This window comes from Fusarium venenatum (assembly GCF_020744135.1).
Source record: "Fusarium venenatum strain MPI-CAGE-CH-0201 chromosome Unknown EDB82scaffold_4, whole genome shotgun sequence".
Lineage (NCBI taxonomy): Eukaryota > Fungi > Ascomycota > Sordariomycetes > Hypocreales > Nectriaceae > Fusarium > Fusarium venenatum.
This window is the reverse complement of record NW_027072132.1, coordinates 7107011-7125911: the sequence shown is the minus strand read 5'-3', so window position 1 is coordinate 7125911 and position 18901 is coordinate 7107011. Positions and strand designations below refer to the sequence as shown.

Sequence of the window (18901 nt, the reverse complement as noted above, 5' to 3'; positions counted from 1 at the left end):
GAAGTCCACCATCTTATGTCCAGAATTGTGATCAAAGTATATACATGAAGTGATCTGTCTAGTGCAGTCCCTACCGACCTTCGGGGTAACACTGAGCGTAGAAGGGGTTGAGTGTCTTGCAGTAGTAGCCCTTGCCACACTGCATGCTACCATTCCACTCAGCGCCACCACACTGCTTGTATGGCTCCTGGGCCTTGGAGACGGGAAGGGCTAGGATGGCGTCACTGGCCTTCTCGGAGGCGGTAACGAAGTAGGCACTGGGGTTAGTTGTGACCATACCCGGGAAGATGGAGGCGTCGGTGATGAAGAGGTTGTCCGTGCCATAGACCTTGGTGTTAAGATCAACGACAGCGGTGCCACCTTGACGACCGTCATCCTTGCCGAGCTTGTTGGTTCCAATCCAGTGATTGGCACGGCGGTTGCTCCACGAGACGACCATCTATATGTACCGTTAGACCAGTTCTTGAACATTGCAACAATTCATGAGCCACTTACATCGTCGACATATTGTTGCGAGGATACACCCGGAGCGGGTTGGAGCCACTCCAGATCCTTCACGCCAGAAAGAGCTTTACGAAGATTGTCAAGGGCTTTGACAACAGCCTTCTTGTCTTCTGCGTCATTGAGGAAGGGGTTACCAGAGACGACGGTGTTGAGGGCACTGGTGATGGTCATGCGGCCACGCGACTTTGCACCACGGCCAAGGTACTGACTGATGGTCATGGCCTCTGATTCACAAGTTAGGTCTGGTCTGATGTATTGCAACAACTATCAAGTGGAACTTACTGGTGTCAGTCTCGCCGAGGCTGGCTTCAACGCGAGCCGTCCACTGCATGGAGCGGACGCGGTTATCAGCACCACGAATCTCATCAAAAATGACTGGGCCAATGTTGGGAGCAGCTTGAGCAAGAATTCCGGAGCGAGCATCTACCTCCACGTTAGTCTTCATCGCCAAATTAGTGAAAAGTATGTGTACTGACCCAGGTACTTGTCCTCATCAGCTGGGGGAGGGTTAGTCCAGGCCTCATAGAAGTCATAGAACACAACGTCGGGGTGCTTGATAACTGTGTCGGTCTGCCATACTGTTAGCCTGGATCTGATTATTCGAACATGTGCACTTACGTTGGTGTGGTCCTCAAGATTGTAGCCGACAGGGAGGTTGATCCACTGATCTTTCTTGATCATGGAGCCACCATCGCGGCTAGAGTTGGCGACAATTTCAAGCTGGTCGTCTGGGCCAATACCACCTATGAAGCATGATTAGAACCAAGGAATTCTGACAGCGTGAGAGAAAGACAAGACTTACTGCGAAGAAGAATCTTGGCACTGCCAAATGTGCCAGCTGCAAGAATGACACGACCAGTCTCAGGAGTGAGCTTTACGGTACCAACAAAACCGGCGCCAGCGAAGGGCTCGACCTCAACGCCGGTAACGTGACCGCCGGAGCGAACAAGACGTCTGACCTGGGTGTTGGTCCATTTCTTGAAGTTGCTCCTCTTGTCGGCAGAGACGAGATAGGTAGCAAGGGGACCCCCGCGCTCACCTCCAGAGAACATAAAGGGTGGGTGGGTGTAAGTATGGTTCTTCGCGGTCGGCTCCTTGAGAGCGTTCACTTCCTTCCAACCGGCCTTGCCGAGTGCACCGGCGACAACCTTGAAGCCCTGGTCAAGGTATAGCTTACCATCCATAGATGGGACACTGGTACCAGGAATGCGAGAGAAGACACGCTGTTCGTACTTGGCCATGTCTTTGGCCTTCCAGCCATCGGGGAAGTTGTAGTCCCAATCTTCAGGTGTGGGACGCCACCATAAACCAGCATTAACTGCGGTACCACCACCGAGGACACAGCCGGCCATCTGATCGGTATCGGGGCATGCAATACCTGCAGAGTCGACCCAGAGCTGGTTGCATAGACCGGGAACATCAAAGCGAGTTAGGTTGGTGCCTTGAAGCCAGTCTGGCTTACGGGTACCACCCCAGCGACCAGATGATGGAGGACCCTTCTCGATGAGGAGGACCTTCTTGCCAGCCTCACTAAGACGGTCAGCCATGGGGAGACCGCCAGCACCACCACCGACAACAATGTAATCGTACGTCTCGTTAGGGACGGGGTTACCGGTGGGCTCAGCAGTGGGAGTAGGCTCATTGGTGGCAGTAGCAGTGGGCTCCTCACCACCGTCGCAGTCGCCCTTAACGACCTTAGTGGCAAGCTTAGCCCACTCATCATACTTATCGTTGAAAGCGTTGCTTGTGAGTTGACCACCGAAGATGCTCTGGGTTTCGTGCTGAAGCATACGTGCCTCACTGGGACACTCAGGGTTCATCACATTCGTGAGACTGTGGGCCCAACCGAGAACGGCGATGGGAGAGGTGGTCGCCATTTGACCGGAGTTGCCGTCTTGCGACCAGGAAGTGCATCCCTGGCAGCGATAGATAAGAGTGAAGCCATCATCAGTGATCCTGGAAGAGATCTGGGTCAGAGTAGCTTTGCCCTTGTATGGGCCAGGCTCGACCTGGGCGTTGGCCCAATGGAAGGTGGTAAGGATATCGCCATCGTGAGGATAGGCAAAGAGCAAAAGCGAGTTTGTCATGGGTCCGCCGTAGGAGAGACCGCACCATCCGGTGCTCTTTCCCTTGGGAGTGGCGCAGTTCTGTTGCATAGTCAGAAAAGAGAAGCAAATTCTTTCGGATATCGACTTACGATGTATCCAATGAACTCATCGGCGTTGGTGGTCTGTCCATCTCCAGGGAAACTGAAACCGAAGGTCATGCTAGGTGCCTTCCATGTGTCGAAGATGATTCCAGTATTTGCATCGGTGTAAGCCGTGGGTGTTGACTGTTGACCAGACACATACTGAACAACTACTTAAAGTTAGCACTCTGAAGCTGCCGAAGATTAACATGTTCAAACTTGCGAGACGCTATGGCTAGAAGCCATGAAGAGCGGTATGAAACCATGATGACGAATCCCCAGTCGACGATTGGTGAAGGCCGTGGGCAGAATGTCCGTGACCGAAAAAGACGGCAGAGGTCGCATTCATATATCAATGAGAGCTATTATAACCCAAGACGGGATGGAAGATGGCCAAGGACCGATGCCCTATTTGGGTGCTACATTGTGTGTTTTGGATGAAAGCGAGGTAGGGCGTAGCCTTGCAGGGGTCGATTTCGGACGGAACGAGCCTTGTCTGTTTCCCTTTTAGATGACGGAGACAGGGGCCTTATTCTTAGTTGTCTGTGATAAATCATCCGAAAATGCTCACAATCAATCCGCGACGGAACATGTCCCTCTATCTTAAACAAGCTCACAATCCTTCATCTTACAAGAGCCAAGCAACATTCACGAAACAAAGACATTTCGAATTAATTAACTTGTACGCAGGTCCTTCTAACGTATGTCTACTGAGCCTCGTGTCGACGCGTTTTCTTCACCTGGAACTGCTGTGTCACCCATTGTACAAATCTCCATTGCTGCCAGAAGCGGGCGCGGAGGTTGATGCTCCTTTTCTCCACCAAAGCCATGTGATAGGGTTCAGCGGCGCGATGCTCCGAAACAAACCCAGTTAGATGAATGTAACCCTCTCCAAATAAAGTGTAACATTTGCGCTAAACATGCAGTCCCCCTTGTAGGATGGTTCTCACGCGTGTTTGTGTCTATGCGAGCCCTGCGCATGTTTCGGGGTCACGTCGCCGAGTGGTCGGAGAATCTGTTGACAGCCAGTATGAAACCACTTTTTAAGATTATAACTATCAATGCGTCTCAATTAAACTTCCTCAGGCTCGAATAGAGTTAAATGAAGCTTACTGCACTACATGCGACAGAGGCCTGCCTAGTGTATTTTCTGTTGTGATTGAAGATGCTACTTTCGTCGAGGTTGCTTAGTGTCAAGATAATGCTTTATCACAGAATTTGGTGGCAGTCGGTTATATTAAAAGCTTACTGTTTCGAGCATCTCGTTTCTTCTTCAATCGATGAAGTAACTTTTCAGTCAATGGATGTAACAAATTTAACGGAAGAAAAGCTTTGTCGCCTCTATCAAGCCAATTATCCACATTGACCTGCCCTTACTGGGAGACCCTACGCTGCCGATCTAATAAACGTATTATCTAAAGATAAAGAATAAATAGTATTATCTATCAATTTAAAGTATAGTAAGAATTGGTAGCTGCGTCTTTGGTATAGACAAGTCGTTGAGCTGGCGCCAATTCTTCGAGGTGTAGGGTGAGCGCAGTCGTTGGTATTTAGCTATAATAATATGCTGTCGTCATAGATATAAGTAAAAATTGCTCGGATATTTGTACATACGACCAAAGGTAGTGGAAAATACGGGATCCCGTCCGCTCTCCCATAGTCAAGCCACTAACCGGCGGATTAGTAGTTGGGTCGGTGACGACCAGCGAATCCCCGCTGTTGTATGTTTTTGCCGCATGTTGCAGGTAACCTTTTGCCTTTCGGCGACTGTTGGAAACAGTAATCCACTGAGGCATGTTTTGCTCAAAAGCATAAATTGAGATTGAAGTTTCAATAAAATATTTAAAAATCATTTGTGTGTTTTTGGTGAATGAACTTCCGTGCCGTCACTTAGCTGGGAACAACTGTGGGGGAGTGTCACAGCAATAAATCAGTCCCGCTAGGGTATTGTTCATGCTGGAGCTTCAGCGCTATCCTCGCCAGTCTAAGCACAGCCTCACAGGGCTGATGACAATTACCCGCCCTTTTAAGCAAAGCAGGATGGAGTCATCGAGAAATGTCCAGTACATCCATCCATTCAATATCTTGAAAAAGAAATTCAATTGACACGTGGTCTGCTATTGCATGTCTCTTTCTCCCCGAATCCTTCATCTCGAGCGCTATTCACTTGCTTGAAGATTTCGATCCTTCCTAGGTTCTGGTAGAAAAGTTGTTATCAAACCAGCCAATGTTATCGTCCCCATTGCAGTACTCAACATGATTTCATTGATCTATCACCCAACTACACTTTTACAACGACCGGGATTTCCCCAAGGAAGTTCCCGTCGCCCTTTCGGCGGGAGTTTTGTTAATAGCTTCCAAGATCTCTTCCTCATGAGATACCAACAATATTGTTACATTAGCACTGACATGATGTGCCTCAGAGTCCATCTTATCTGGCGGCCCTGACAAGATGGAAGGCTGGAAGCTGCTAACCAGTCTGAGAGTTGTCATTTTATTAACGGAAGACTTACTCTCAAATGCATGCAGCAGATCAAGTAGATATACCAGCAATTGACGATTTAGTGGGGGCAAGTCCCTCATAAGATTGGCAGCCAAGTCTGTCACCTTGGAAGACTCTTCTGGTGACAAATCTCGGTCGATGAATGACCCCAGCTCGTCAACAAAGCTGTTGTAGTGTTGGTACGGGATAATTGGCTCGGGAAGGCTTTTGAGATAGCGAAGAAGAATCCCAGCTGCGTCATGGACCGTGTACCCGTCCCAAGATAAACCCTTGCCAAATCTATCGGGCGAGTCAAATCTAGTTTGGAGTTCACTCATTCGCACGGGATTTCCGGTGGTCGCAAAGATATCCTCAACGTCCATTGCTAGTGATTGTTAACAGGAACCATAATCATCAGAACATCCTACTGACCTTTTTCTTTCAGGTAAACACAGGTTTTGCCAACAATGATAGGTATATAGCCATATACATATGAGCGTCCATCCTCATCAACGACACTGATTGCTATATTCGCATATCGTATACTTGTCACAACGGCAACCCCGAATATCTTAGGCGTATGTTCAGGCTCTAGCTTTGTTGTCTTAGGCGGTTGGTTTCGGAATAATAACAAGCCCTTGATACGATCCCGGCGAGATGACTTTGCTGCACCATGATTCACAACAGCGGTTGTGGTCTCTGGTACGACATTACCCGCACCTGGAGAAAAGTCGTAATGCTCTTTGTTTGTAATGTCGGTGATATAGATTGGAATGGCCTGAATACCAATGTGTGAAATTTCAGAGAGACTGAGACCAGACAACATAGACCAGGATGCGGTTCTGCCGGCGGAGCTGATCACTGAAAAAGCATCAGAATTGTCTTTTGCCACCATGCGATAAGCCCTCGAGCTCATGAGGACTTCCTCAAAGGTGAACCCATAGGCATTACGTTGCCACTTAGGTTGGCTGTCTGCTGCGGGAGGAGCTTCTCCTCCCTCGTCAGTTGCTTCGGCGCTCAGTTCGTTCAATCTTGCTTCTATGGTGTCTCCAGGATCCGCTGCTTGGCCACCTGTATCCAATGCAGCAAGTCTCTGTTTCAGTGTCGGATTTTGGAGTAGCATCTCTTCTACCAAGTCGCAGAGTCTGTCCACCCGGCTTTCGGCATCATCTTGGCTCTGACTAAAGGTCATTGTTTTAGTATACTTGTCGGTGTAGAGGGATGGAAATCATAGCATACCACGTCAATATGGTAAGCATCAGTGTCAAGGAACTTTTGTGAGACTCTAGCCGCACAAGGATGCCGTGGATGTCCTTGGCTTTACTTGCCCAACGTAGCCGATCTAAAATGGTAGTGTCATTTTCTAGAGCCGTGACAAATGTATCCAACTCTGAGAATGTAGTGACACAAGCCGCCAATGTAGCGACAACTTGTTCAACCATAATCAGAGACGTTCGCGACCGTGAAGCCTAATGGAGGATTTGTCAATATTCGGCGCTTTAGGTCTCTTTTCCCAAATAAAACTAACCTGACGGGGATTGAGAATAAAGATTTGAAGTGTAACAAGTACGTTTCGAATATCATCGACTTCAGACTTAATGCGTCCGCATTCTTCTGGCGCATGACGAGCTTTACTGATGACATTCGCAACGATTTTGGAAACTTGAGCAGCAGCTGTAAGGAGACCAACGACGCTGGCTGCGACGCTTAAAGGATCTGCCATCATGCAACTCAGAGGCCATGAGACACCCGCACCGAAGCTTGCTAATTGGTTCCTATCATGGTAAACTCTTTTCGAGTATTACAGAGATGGTGAGAGAGATAAGCGATATTGGAAGCGGGGTTGCGATTATGCAGTGAGAATGCGGCTGAAAATATTGTGGGGTGAGAATACCAGTTTGATATTAGTTTTAAATCCGTCTCACTAGCCAGTCTAGGCACAGCCTCAGAGGGCTGATGATAATTACTATACATTTCCATGATATTACATAACGATGGAATATTGCTACAGCGGGTTATAAGTGAGGTAAGGTAGCTATCTAACAATTTCCCAAAGGTTGAAATAAATTAACGGTAGCTTCTCTTAGCCTCTGGCTAGTACCGACTTCCTACTCTTTCATCTCAAGGGCTCTTCATGTGCTTCAAGATTTCATCTCGATACTTCCCAAGCTTTCAGCGCAAACGCCTTGCCAATGGCGAATCCCGAGAAAAAGGAAAACCAGAAGTGTGATGTACTCCGTAAGCAGGCACATCAAAGCAAACGCTACAGCAGATCCAACCAGCGAATTCCAAATGGTCGTCAAGTTGTCAACCGTGAAAGCGCAAAGTAGTCCATAGACTGTTCGTAGGACGAGTGTCGGAACACTTGCTAGAGTGAGCTCTATAAACTGTGTTATGTCAGTATACGACCTATCGATGGGTAATGTGGACAAGATGAACATACAATGTGCTTCTCGGGAGAAATGCGGTGCTTCTGAGTATAGAGGTGTAGTAGCTCAACAGTCATCAAAGCAATGACGACAGCCAGAGTGACATAGCCAGCCTGTGTCAAATGTCGTGAAAGGTGTATACTGGAACCACTAAAAGCTCCAGCAACACAGAGAAGAATGATAGCGGCGATGAATGCGAAGCGAATGATCTTCAACAGGAAGAAAGCTCGTTTGTTCTCATCAAGGCTTGATTTCATACTGTAAAGTTAGTGTGTGCCTTGTTTGTGAAGGATATTGTCTCACATCAAACGGATGAACCCAACCATGGAGATCATCAATGGAATGAGGCCTACATTGAGCAGCACGGTAGTTGCGATGATGAGGCCAAGGCTAGTAGGGTCGGACCGAAGGAGGATGGTTAGAATCCCACCAGCGAGACGAGCTAAAAAGTACCATCTAGTTAGCATTATGTTTACTCAAGAGAGTGGGATCAGTTGCCAACCGAGGGAGAATGTCACAAGAGGGTACGAAGCAAGCCGAAGTCCATGCTTCCAATTTTTGATAAGGATAAACACAGCGACAGGTAAGACGAGTGTGTAGAAGACGACTTGGGCGATGCCAACTGAGGTATGTGGATTGATCATGGTTGCAAGATATTGTCAAATAAAACTATACTGTAATTAGGAATGGATGTTTGAGACGAACATTCTCCTTTATATTCACTTTCATAGAAACCTTGAGGCATAAGGCGTTTTCGCATATCCATCAAGACTCGCAGCATGATACCCAAAAAGTGATAGCGCCATTTCTTCCGGAAATCGGCATCTTGAAGAAACTCAGCCGCATCGTGGGACCCATTTCTCGCGCGATGATCCCGAACATGGCTTAGCCTGGTCGTGCAAATCCCATCGTCAATTCGAAATCATTGGCTAAAGCGACGAGTTGAGGAGAATTCAGGTAAATTTGATCCACCTTCGCTATGATTCGCGTCAAGAGTTTCGCAAAGCTGACTTTGTGGTTTTGACGAATGCGAGTGCGGCCATGTAGCAGACATCATGACACTTTACTGGACAGTACAGATCTTGGTGCATGTAAGAACATGGTCTCTGTCATCGATGCTGCCATCCGAGATAGAACCATGCGGTGAGGTCAATGGTAGCGATAACGAGGCTAGGATTTCCATGTTTCTCAGTACTGTTTAATCGGATTTAATCATTTGACTTCAAGAGATGTCCAGGGTTATTCTGTCACAACTACTAGTAGTGGTCAAAGCATGCGTATACAAGTTAACAGAGAATTTCGCAAGGGCGATTGCTTAGATCGATAAGATAATGTATCGCATTCAACACAATGGTACTGGCTTAGCGGGCTCTATCTAGCTAGTAATGTGATTCGGCAAAATACTCCACTATCCAATTCACATGAGTCGCTTTCATCTTCCTCTTGATCCCTTGGATACCAGCATCCCATTCTGTATAACAGCGCTTTGTTCTCTTGGAAAGGAATCTCGTCGAAGAAGTGAGCTTCAATGCCATAGTTTACATTCTCCCAATGCTTAAGACTCATATCGCGCCCATGTCTCTTCGTAGCGATGTTAACATCCTTACAAACAACACCGCTGTACGAAAGCTCATCTTGAATCATATTAAGGTCATCAATATTAACCCTGAGACCCTTGGGTATCTCCCCTGATACATTGGGGTGTCTGCCTATCGCACTGAAGACATAGTGCCAGTCAACGAGAAACTGCCCCCGACAGAGATCACCAGATAAATCGAGACGCTTGAGATTCTTGAGATGGAGAAGCCATGGTGCAAGGGCTTGGGGGGAAGTGTCGGCCTTTTGGGTCAAATGAGTAAGTTCTGGGAAGTCATGAGTGGGTCGTTGCGTTGGCCAAGAGAGAACACCTCTTCCGGTATGATCGATCCCATATGCAAAATGCTGTATGCTGGAATGGCACTTATCCAGTAGATTGTGACAGAAGTTACCACGCTTAATCTTCATCTTCTCTGGATGCAAGTTCAACCTAAAAGCCCAAATATATCGCTCCACGAGACCGATCTCGCCAGAAGGGATTTCGGGAGAGATGTGGAGTACTTTGAGCTTGCTGAAATCGAGTTTTTCCTAGCCAGGGATGTCTTTGCATTCAATGTCACCTGTCATCAATAACTGGATGATGAGATTGGGGATGGCAACACCCGAAGCTGCCAGGCATGTGAACACCATGGCGATGAGCTTGTCACCCGTGACAGCTGTAGCTTGCTTGCAAAGGTAATCGACAGTAGGGTCAGCATGCTCTTTGTGGAACCCAAATACTGACCATTCGTTCACAAGACCGTGTGGAGGAAGCTGCCATGGTATGTCGATGTTCTCCATTTTGAGAGCGTCAAGATACTTGACTTGGCGAATCTTTTCACAAGCATAGCTTAGAAGCTTCACCTTTTCAATGCGGTCTCCCAAGACCTTGTGAATTTCTGTCCATGCTTTCTTGAGCTCGCCCTCTGGATTTTTGAGCAATACTTGCGTATCTCTCGCATCGTTCATATAAGCATCATAACAGGACTCCAGATTTTCGTAAGAAAAGGGCTCGGGTGATTCCTGGGAGTTGCGGAGGTTCTCCTCATAAGCTTAGTATGGAAGCGCCCAGCTGGGTGGGTCGCGAATGTGACGGAACGGACATGCTGCGCGACGCGCGAGAAGTCACCACGCTGAAGACTCGTGAGCGCAGCATTGCGTAGGCTCCATCACAATGTTTCTGAAAAGAATGTTTTTCAAGCCAGGGAAGTCTGCGAATGTTCTTTTCGTCAATCTCAAAGACTTTAGATCTTGAGATGCCTCTTTCACGATTCGAGTGTCTCTGTACAACGTAGTATCGGGACCATGATGTATTATGTCTAGGTACGGGTACTCGTCGGTTAAAAGGACCTTTACAAAACGAAGTTCTTTGACGATTTGGATGAGAAGTTCGGTGGGTAGGCGAAGCAAGTGGCTTTCGTTGTGTTGCGATCGAGAGGCCATTGTGATGGAACCAGAAATGAATGAGGAGTGATATTAACAGCAGAGAAACAGCAGAACCTGCCATATATAAATAGGCAGAACTTAAATTGTCGAATCAGGATATTAAACCTCCTCATTAGTAACTCTAATTGGATTTTCAGTGGTAATGGTCCAATGCTACCTTCAGAAGCCCTGCTACAACTGAGAGACTCATTTTCACTAGTTAAATCAACAGGTCTTGGACACCACTGGATTTGAACAAGCCATGCATACCTTCACCATTGAGTTTGACGCTCCAAATATTGATTGTAGGATGAGTTCTGTCCTTAAGCTTGAAAAATTCCTCCAGAAGGAATCCTTTATTACTGTGTGAATTCGTGGCATGTACCTGTTGTGCAAATCAGGAAAAAGGTTATTTGATGGTTTCACACAAAATCTGAAGTCTAATACCGGCTAGCAGGATGTCATCCAAAATCTGTTTCCAAGATCCAGTGAGACTTTATTGTCATTATAAAGTAGTAGAATATATCTAATAAGTACTGATAATCGGTGGAAGGAAGATTTAAGAGGTTCAGTCCAATACGAAATAGATATACTATCTAGTTATGCACTGGCCTAAAAGGGAGCTACTAAGGAGTATACAGCTCATAGATAAAAGACATTAATGCCTAAAATAAGTAAAAGCGACCAATGGCCATGTCCAATCCTCTCAGCTGCGTTACTCTCCGACGGTTCAGTGACAGAAGGCATTGCAATGGTTGAAGGTACTGTAGTGATTGTTGATGATGCGGTTTCGGTACTCTCTGGAGTTGAAGTGGTCTCGGCTTCACTGTTGACATTGGCTGGGGTTTGCGAGGAATCCAACCAAGGCTGCGCTGTGGTAGCTGGGTCTTTTAGAATACTTGTCACCTTTTTCTCAACTAGCACTGACTTGGGACATAGCTTGTCCATGCGCTCACGCTGGGTTATGATCCAACTGTTGGCAGGACTGTAAGTGCTGAGATCGAATCCCCAGAGACGTCGGACATAACAAGGCTCGCAGAGGTACTTGGCAGGAAGTTCTTCGTCATCGCTCACAAAGGGGAATGAATCGATGATAGCTAGAAAGGATTAGCATCGGGCATCATAGAGTAGGTACTCCTCGACGAACTGTTGCAGTATTTTCCTGTCTTGGCATCCTTGTCGCAAATCTGTCTTCGACCCTCCACCATGTTGGGCACACGCATGTGTTCCGGTTCGCAGTATTTGGCAAAGGCGTTGGCCCATTCCTGGAGGGAGTTGCCGCAATTTTTGGCGCAGATGCTATCGGTGATGGTGAAATCGTCGTCCCCCTCAATCGAGCCTTCCCAGCCAGTGCTTCCTGCGCCGTCAAGGCTAGCATCACAGTTGATGTCTGTCAACATCACCTTGCCACAAGCCTCGGAACCACCTTTTTCAACCCATCGTTCGACTGTTGACTCCCTGTAAGCAAGAAAAGCACTCGCGCTACCCAGGAGTTGAGAGGTAAAAATGAGCGTAGATGGCTTCATGGTATAAATGCGATGACTCAACAACTGAAAGAGTGAAGTTGTAGAAGTTTGAGATCGAGAAAAAATGAAACAGCACTCACGAGATATCCATTAGACAGGGCGGGTTTGTCTCCTTTATAGAGAGGGAAGATGAAGGGCCATTGCTATGACCTCGGCCGAATCATGTGTTATCACCACATTTTAATGGGACTGCCAAGAAGATCGCTTAATATGTAAAATTGTAAATCAGTGGTTAAGCAGGCCAAGTCGGCTGAACAAAGGCTTCAACCGAATGTCAACCCTGTCTAGCGCAATTCACGGTCCTTATTTGGTGTAACAAGCTGTTGGTTGTTGGTCGCAGAAACCAAAAGTACCATTTCAATTGTCTAATTCGAAAGCGAAGTGGATTTGTTAATAAATTTACGGTAATTCATGAGTCAAGTCTAATCAATGTTTTTCAGGCAGCCATCGCATAATAGAATCCCAATGTTAGAACAGCCAAACTCTTGAGTGTCAAAACTGGGCTTCCATCACCCCAGGTTCCTCTTGTCCCGCTGTTAGCCTCAATATGTTCCAATAACAGGCCCTTTTGCTTACCCAGTCCCCTGCTCAGCCTTCCACCCTAGTCCTCAGCCCTCCACTAGCAGCAGCTCGGCTTCAAACAGTAGAACTTAGCACTAGGGATAAAAACAGATTTAATCCTGCTTGAGTTTTATCTCCGAGTAACTAGGTGTTCAAATGTAATGGAAATGTGAGTTTCACGCTTGGAGAAAGCCAAAATGAGATCAAGTGATTGAGCAGCGAATGGTGAACAGCGTCGCGTAAAGACCATCCAATGATGTGAGCATATTCACGACCGACATGACCTGTACAGCAATGGCTACCCTATTGCCTGTAAGCCTTACACCATGGTAGCAATTTGGTGAGTGGCAGGAATGTTGATCTCCTAAGTCTTAGGGTAAAACAAAACAAGCCATCCATAAAATAAACCGTAGCCTATCCAAGGAGCATAAGCTGACCTAGTAATTTCGTCCCTTTTGCTTCCAGTGGTCATTATATCTCATACCATGAGGGCATCCAAACCTATCGGACATATCCACTATGGCTGCTGGAGGATTCAGCCTAGCAAAGGATCAAAGCTTACTGTCCCAAATTGGGTTAATGGACTGTCATCCTCCATAAGCGGCTTTAGCCAATGTAAAGACAGGAGTCTCATGCCAGATCCTTTTGCAACGTGCCTGGGGCATTTCCGAAGCTGAATAAATTAGCGGACACAGCCTCAACAAGGATGTGAAGCTTTAAAACCACCAACAGGCCATCTCTTCTTTTCTTTCTCTCCAAGGTCAATTCACATCATTTTTCTAATAAAAATGTCATTTCTAAACAAGTTCAAGAAAGAGTTTGAAGGGCTCAATTTGAGTGAGCGTCTGGGGCAGCAGCAGGGAGGTAAGACATGGCACTTCTCATCCCCGCCCGACCTTCGCTAACAATGAACGCAACAGGCACTTCCCCAGTACCTGATGCACATGGGAACAATTCTTATCAGAATCAATACCAAGGACAGCAAACTTATCAGGCAAATGCGCCTTATTCCCCGCCTCAACAGTCATACAATCCAGGACAAACCCAGCAGAACCCAGGTTTCCAAGCATATACTGGTCCTCCCTACAATGGGCATTCGTCATTCAGTGGACAGCCATATCAGCCACCGCCACAGCAGTACCCTGGTCATCAACCTCACAGTCCTCAACCACCTGCATACACTTCACCTCCCCAGATTCAGCAGCAACAGCAACAACAGCAACCATGGTCCCCTCCACCACCACCGTCCATGGCAAGCCCGCCAAGCATTCACCAAGTTCAATCTCCTCCAGCAGCCGTCACTACTTACGGTGCTCCCCCGCCAAGCGCACCTCCATGCCCAACGCCACCTCGTTGGATCCCTCACTGGTCAGAGAAAGATCAGCAATGGTACTACGTTGAAACCACAGGCAGAACCTCATGGCAAGCGCCATCTGAACTCCCCCCACTGGCTGGCATGCCAGCTTTTCCAGGTAGCTTGAACGTTATCAGCAGAGCGCCAGGACAAGGTTTGACTCATCCGCCACAGCCACAATATGCAAACCCTCAAGATTCACGACCAACTTTACCGGAAGGCGGCAGCAAAAAATCTTCTTTTCTTGCAGCAGCTGGTGGTTTTACAGCTGGTGGCGTTGCTGGGTACTTTGTGAAAGACCGTATTGGTGAGTAACACATCTCATGATAGATAATTGACATATGCTGACCCATTGATCAGATAAGCGCAAAGCAAAGAAGCGTCACGGTCGCGACACAGAGGACTTTGCAGACTTTATTGAGTATCCCGCCTGGGAAGTCGGTCTTGATTGTAATGTCTGTGATCAAGCTATAAGCGGCCCTTATGCGCACTGCAAGAAATGCGACCACGGCGACTACGATATTTGTCGGGATTGTCTTGCGCAGGGACAGACGTGTGATGGGAAAGGGAAGCATAACCTCGTCAAGGTGTATCCCAAGTATTACTGTGATATCTGCAACGTCTTGATCAAGGGCGAGTTTTATTACTGCGCTAAATGCAATAATGGAGATTGGGATACATGCAAGGGATGCTTTGCCAAGGGTTATACGTGTAAAGCGGCTGAGTGTGGAGGACATCATGACATGTCGAAGCTTTTCATTCCAGAGGTCAAGTTCAAGAAGAATGGGAGGGTTGACACAAGTAGTAGTTCGGACTCTGATTAGGTAGTTTGGTAATCAATGAATAGCATCGTTTTACTTGCATTGATGGTTAAGGAACCGAGTGTTTTTTGAAAGGGATTTCCACATCCGGAATCGGCCCATATCATGATTGATCGCATTGAAAATGCTTGGAGGTGGTCACGTTTTCAATTGATCACCCGCCGTTACTTCAGAGGTCATGTCCAGTTTCACGTGGTAGGGGACTCAACAGCTGCGCACTTGAGTAGTGGTGATGGAGGCGGCAAGGCAAAGTGAGGCGTGACCGGTCCAGTGGGAGGTTTTTGACAAAGCCTCAAGTTTCGTTTGCGGTTGGAACAAGGTCCATAAAGTTAGCAGAACTTTGTAGACGCGGTTGGTTTCATAGACCTATCATTCATGGGCATTTTGAGTTCTACAAACTACTCTGCATCATCACTTCGAAAAGTTTGCTTGGAGCCTTAAAGAAATCGATAAGACGAAAGCTTGAGTAGTCAAGATAGACAAATCACTTCGAGTTGCATCATGTCTGCGCAAACCATCTATCCTCCCAGTCGCAAATGCATGAGCACCCAAATTCGGCCTCTGCAATGCACCTACGCGAGTAACAGACGTATCGGTACCACCGAACCAAGGTATAGAGAGATTTGGGAGGCACAGTATCGTGAACCTCATGTGAGAATACTTGACTTGCATCGTGTTTAGGGACGGCTGTCCGAGAGACGACTGGTTAACTTCTATAAGTAGCTTTGATAGGGATATTGACTTTGATCAGTGACCAAATCACTTAAAGTCACAATTGATAATGGGGCCATGGTCTCCATACTCAAATCTTGGAATAACCTTTTGCCGATTACATTTAATGATTTGTTGTTCGCTGTTGTTTTGGAAATATACCACGAACTACCACCATCTTCATGGAGCTCACCACATGCATTGTTGTGCTTGTCTTTCTTCTTTTCCTTTCTCTGATCATGAAAAACCGCCATCGTCCAAAACATGGCAAACCAAAACGGCAACCCTTGGGCGAGTTTGAAAATGTTCAACCCCAGATCATGCCGACAAGTCGTTCTCAGATGGTAAAACGTCCGTTGAACGAGAGTCCCACCGAGGAAGGGCTGCGGACATCGAAGAGAAGTAAGCCTGTATTTTTCGATTATCGCTTATACGTATCTCTCATTGAACAATTTGAAGAAGGGTCAGCCATTTCCATTCCAGTTCAAGCATTGACTCAGCAAGAAGCAGGTATTTTCCCGCTCTATTATGTTTGCTTTCGAGTTCCCTCCGCTGACTAACCTTAAGAAAACTCCAGTTCGCAGACTCCTCGGTCAGCAACCCAGAGGGGGGTAGAGCGAGGTCTGAGCGAGTTTTCCTCTCGATCTCCCTCCCCTGAACAGCTCGAAGAAGATGTAGAGTCGGATTGGAGCGAATCTTCCTTTTCCTCTCGCACTGCCTCTCCTGAACAGCCCGAAAAGGAGGTAGAGTCCAGTCTGAGCGAGATTTCCCCTCACTCTTCCTCCGATGACCAACCTGGAGACTCGCCAACTTCCATTTTGCCACCAGCTGAGATAACTCACAGGGGCGTAGAGCCCAGCTTGAGCGAGCCTTCCTCTCCGACTTCGCCCCCGGAACAACCTGAAGTCTCAGTCTGTTTAAATCCGCCTCTATCTGAACCGCTACCCGTATCAAGATCATACTCTGCAAAGTACAACTCGGGCTTGGCAGAACCAGTGGGAAAAGAAGACCAAGGGCACACAGAGTCCCTACTTCTCAATCTCCCGACCGAAGTCATAGACATGATCATAAAACAAAGTCAAGGTCCGTTGGAATATCTCAATTTCGCATCAACATGCAAGACCCTGCTGGAAATCACCAGCAGATGTCTCCCTGGACTCAGCCTGGATAAAAGTACAGAAGCCTACAATAACATCATTCTCAATCTACGGCATCGCTTCGGTACCGATTTTCTAAGCTGCTGTTACGCGGTGATGCGATACCGGAAACTATGGAGAAACATGGTATTACGGAAGAACACTGACTCACTGGACACTGAATCATGGAGAAATTCTGACCTTATTCCCCTTCGGAAAGTTCAGAACTTCAACAAAGAACAGTTTCTTGAACCCCCTGTCCTTGTACCAGAGGCCTGTTGGGGCGGAAAATTGTTACGGCAGGATTATTATCTCATGTCAACAGTACTACATCAAGCGGAGATTGTCGTCAAAGAGTTGTCTAAAACGGCCTTCCAGAACACGGCGGCTTTTGAGAACCTGGGCTATCGACACCATGACTATGACGAGTCAAGCCCTGTTGTTGTTGTACTGACACAAGATGAGAGGTCGAGGTTTCTAAACGCTGTGTTGCAGTATGAGTATTATTGCTGCTTATTCTTCTACAAGGGTAATGTTGTGTTTGAAAATGAGACCAAACGTCATGAGGGTTTCTTTGACAATCGGAATTACTCGGGTCTTTCTGAGATCCTTGGGTTCTACAGTGTTGTCATGTGTGTATACACGTTCTATTATGACCTTATCCAAACAATGAGATACACTGCGTTCAACAACACTACAGTCGAGAAGGTTATGTACTTCCGCTTGGCCGATTGGACAAAGGTGTTGAGATTTGTACATTTTTTGTTATGCCAGGGCATACATCTATTTGCAAAGGTATACGTCATGGATTCACACAGGCGGATGGAATTCCTTCTGGGGGAGTTTTTCGAGCACAAGGATAATAAAATCTATCCGGTAATTGATGTTTGGGGTCGCGATTCCAATGGTGATACGCACGGAGAGACCATTTGGACGCCATGGGCCTACAGCGACAAGGTCTTAGGCCCTACGGAGAGGCTATTTCTACGGAGTGCTTTCGCGTTGTGGGACTCTGAACGTCTAGACAAGATGAAGTCAACAGTAGCTATAAGACCCCGATGCTGATTCCGTCATCCTAGGCAAGGCAAAGCCTCGGCCTCAGCATAGGTCTTCATCTTCCTTCGCCTTTTTCTTCTAAGCCTCTTCCTTCTAGGCTTCTTGCTTTTACATTTCGAACAGGGGGGAGGGGGTATAGCCTGCTATCCTCCGGTGGCCCTTCGGGGACCCTGCCAGAGGCCTCCTTAAGCGGAAGGAAATCTAATCTATTGCGTATAGCTCCGGACTATAGCAAGTTTTAATTTAGTTGATCTAGTTAATTTAAAAGTTAATTTAAAGGTTAATTTTATAAATAGTATAAAGTCATCTACCAATTTTGCTCCTTATGTCTTGATCAGTCAACCTTTTCTAACACTCTGAGGCCTACATGAATGTCTCCTTCGCTCATATGCAGGAGAAACCAAGAGCTGCTCCGCGCCCTGTACGCACTCTTGCATATGACCACTCTATGCAGTTGGCCGCTAACGCAAATGCCAATGCCACGAACGATAACGACGGAGAACCCAGGACACCTAAGCCACGAACAGGATGGGAGCCTGGCTGTACCGGTCCTATTTCCGCATGCATCCCAAGCTTCAAAAGTCTGCCTGTGGACCCACGAGAGTTGGGTAATGACCATACCCGCCCCTACTTCTCCTTCAAGAACCCCATAGATATAGCCCTAAACTGGTTCCGTCTCCTCGAATCGCTTGAAGCTGTTTACGAGCATAAAGTCAACCATCGTTTCATGCTGAGTTACCAGACCACGGGTAGAAACATAGCCACACGAGACCAGGCTACCTCTTGGGTGTAGAGTCAACGGAAGAACTTCAAGGCTCGTGTTCTAAGCGAAGGCCCTGCCGCTACTTGGATTGGCGGCACTTTACGTATAGTACTCTGGAAGGAATGATTCATCGAAGTCAAATGAGAAGTCGACCAATCCGAGGCCAGATCCACCTTCGAAGGGGAATTCTAAAGAAAGGACATACAACGATGTTCCAAATTGTATGAAAGGTTTAGGACGTATTGTTAGGAGGGGGCGACAGAACCCAGAAAGCCGGGACCCAAAAGCTATCCTCCCACCGTAGAGAGGCTTTGACAGAGCACAAGTTAATGCTAGGCTACTGTTCAGGCAGACTAGGATGCGAGCCATG

General features: G+C 47.1%; 7 protein-coding genes across 7 annotated transcripts; 2 read left to right on the top strand and 5 right to left on the bottom strand.

The window, feature by feature from the left end:
• Window positions 1-70: 70 nt before the first annotated feature.
• EDB82DRAFT_569807 (uncharacterized protein) lies at window positions 71-2938 on the bottom strand (the record flags this gene model as incomplete). Its single annotated transcript, XM_065609891.1, has 8 exons — window positions 71-439; window positions 496-728; window positions 787-927; window positions 981-1074; window positions 1123-1247; window positions 1307-2651; window positions 2702-2734; window positions 2912-2938. 8 exons carry the CDS (start codon window positions 2936-2938, stop codon window positions 71-73), a joined length of 2367 nt encoding a protein of 788 aa, XP_065463596.1.
• Window positions 2939-4761: 1823 nt separating this feature from the next.
• EDB82DRAFT_469217 (Rho GTPase activation protein) lies at window positions 4762-7004 on the bottom strand. The gene is made up of 4 exons (XM_025725675.2): window positions 6703-7004; window positions 6414-6643; window positions 5607-6355; window positions 4762-5559 (listed from the first exon to the last, which is right to left on the bottom strand). Exons 1-4 carry the CDS (start codon window positions 6898-6900, stop codon window positions 4982-4984), a joined length of 1755 nt encoding a protein of 584 aa, XP_025594250.2. The 5' UTR covers window positions 6901-7004; the 3' UTR covers window positions 4762-4981.
• A 311-nt stretch (window positions 7005-7315) lies between these two features.
• Window positions 7316-8247, bottom strand: EDB82DRAFT_530889 (uncharacterized protein; the record flags this gene model as incomplete). The annotated part of the gene is made up of 4 exons (XM_025725674.1): window positions 7316-7561; window positions 7618-7861; window positions 7907-8045; window positions 8106-8247. The coding sequence occupies 4 exons, from the start codon at window positions 8245-8247 to the stop codon at window positions 7316-7318; spliced, it is 771 nt and encodes a 256-aa protein (XP_025594249.1).
• Window positions 8248-8842: 595 nt separating this feature from the next.
• EDB82DRAFT_548800 (uncharacterized protein) lies at window positions 8843-10621 on the bottom strand (the record flags this gene model as incomplete). Its single annotated transcript, XM_065609530.1, has 7 exons — window positions 8843-8859; window positions 9025-9710; window positions 9774-10012; window positions 10043-10230; window positions 10308-10311; window positions 10352-10460; window positions 10506-10621. 7 exons carry the CDS (start codon window positions 10619-10621, stop codon window positions 8843-8845), a joined length of 1359 nt encoding a protein of 452 aa, XP_065463595.1.
• Window positions 10622-11172: 551 nt separating this feature from the next.
• Window positions 11173-12454, bottom strand: EDB82DRAFT_580684 (uncharacterized protein). The gene is made up of 2 exons (XM_025725672.2): window positions 11751-12454; window positions 11173-11700 (listed from the first exon to the last, which is right to left on the bottom strand). Exons 1-2 carry the CDS (start codon window positions 12127-12129, stop codon window positions 11246-11248), a joined length of 834 nt encoding a protein of 277 aa, XP_025594247.1. The 5' UTR covers window positions 12130-12454; the 3' UTR covers window positions 11173-11245.
• Window positions 12455-13454: 1000 nt separating this feature from the next.
• Window positions 13455-14906, top strand: EDB82DRAFT_542211 (uncharacterized protein). The gene is made up of 3 exons (XM_025725671.2): window positions 13455-13554; window positions 13611-14351; window positions 14405-14906. The coding sequence occupies exons 1-3, from the start codon at window positions 13479-13481 to the stop codon at window positions 14866-14868; spliced, it is 1281 nt and encodes a 426-aa protein (XP_025594246.1). The 5' UTR covers window positions 13455-13478; the 3' UTR covers window positions 14869-14906.
• An 852-nt stretch (window positions 14907-15758) lies between these two features.
• EDB82DRAFT_563015 (uncharacterized protein) lies at window positions 15759-17777 on the top strand (the record flags this gene model as incomplete). Its single annotated transcript, XM_025725670.2, has 2 exons — window positions 15759-16086; window positions 16144-17777. 2 exons carry the CDS (start codon window positions 15759-15761, stop codon window positions 17775-17777), a joined length of 1962 nt encoding a protein of 653 aa, XP_025594245.2.
• Between the last annotated feature and the right edge of the window lie 1124 nt (window positions 17778-18901).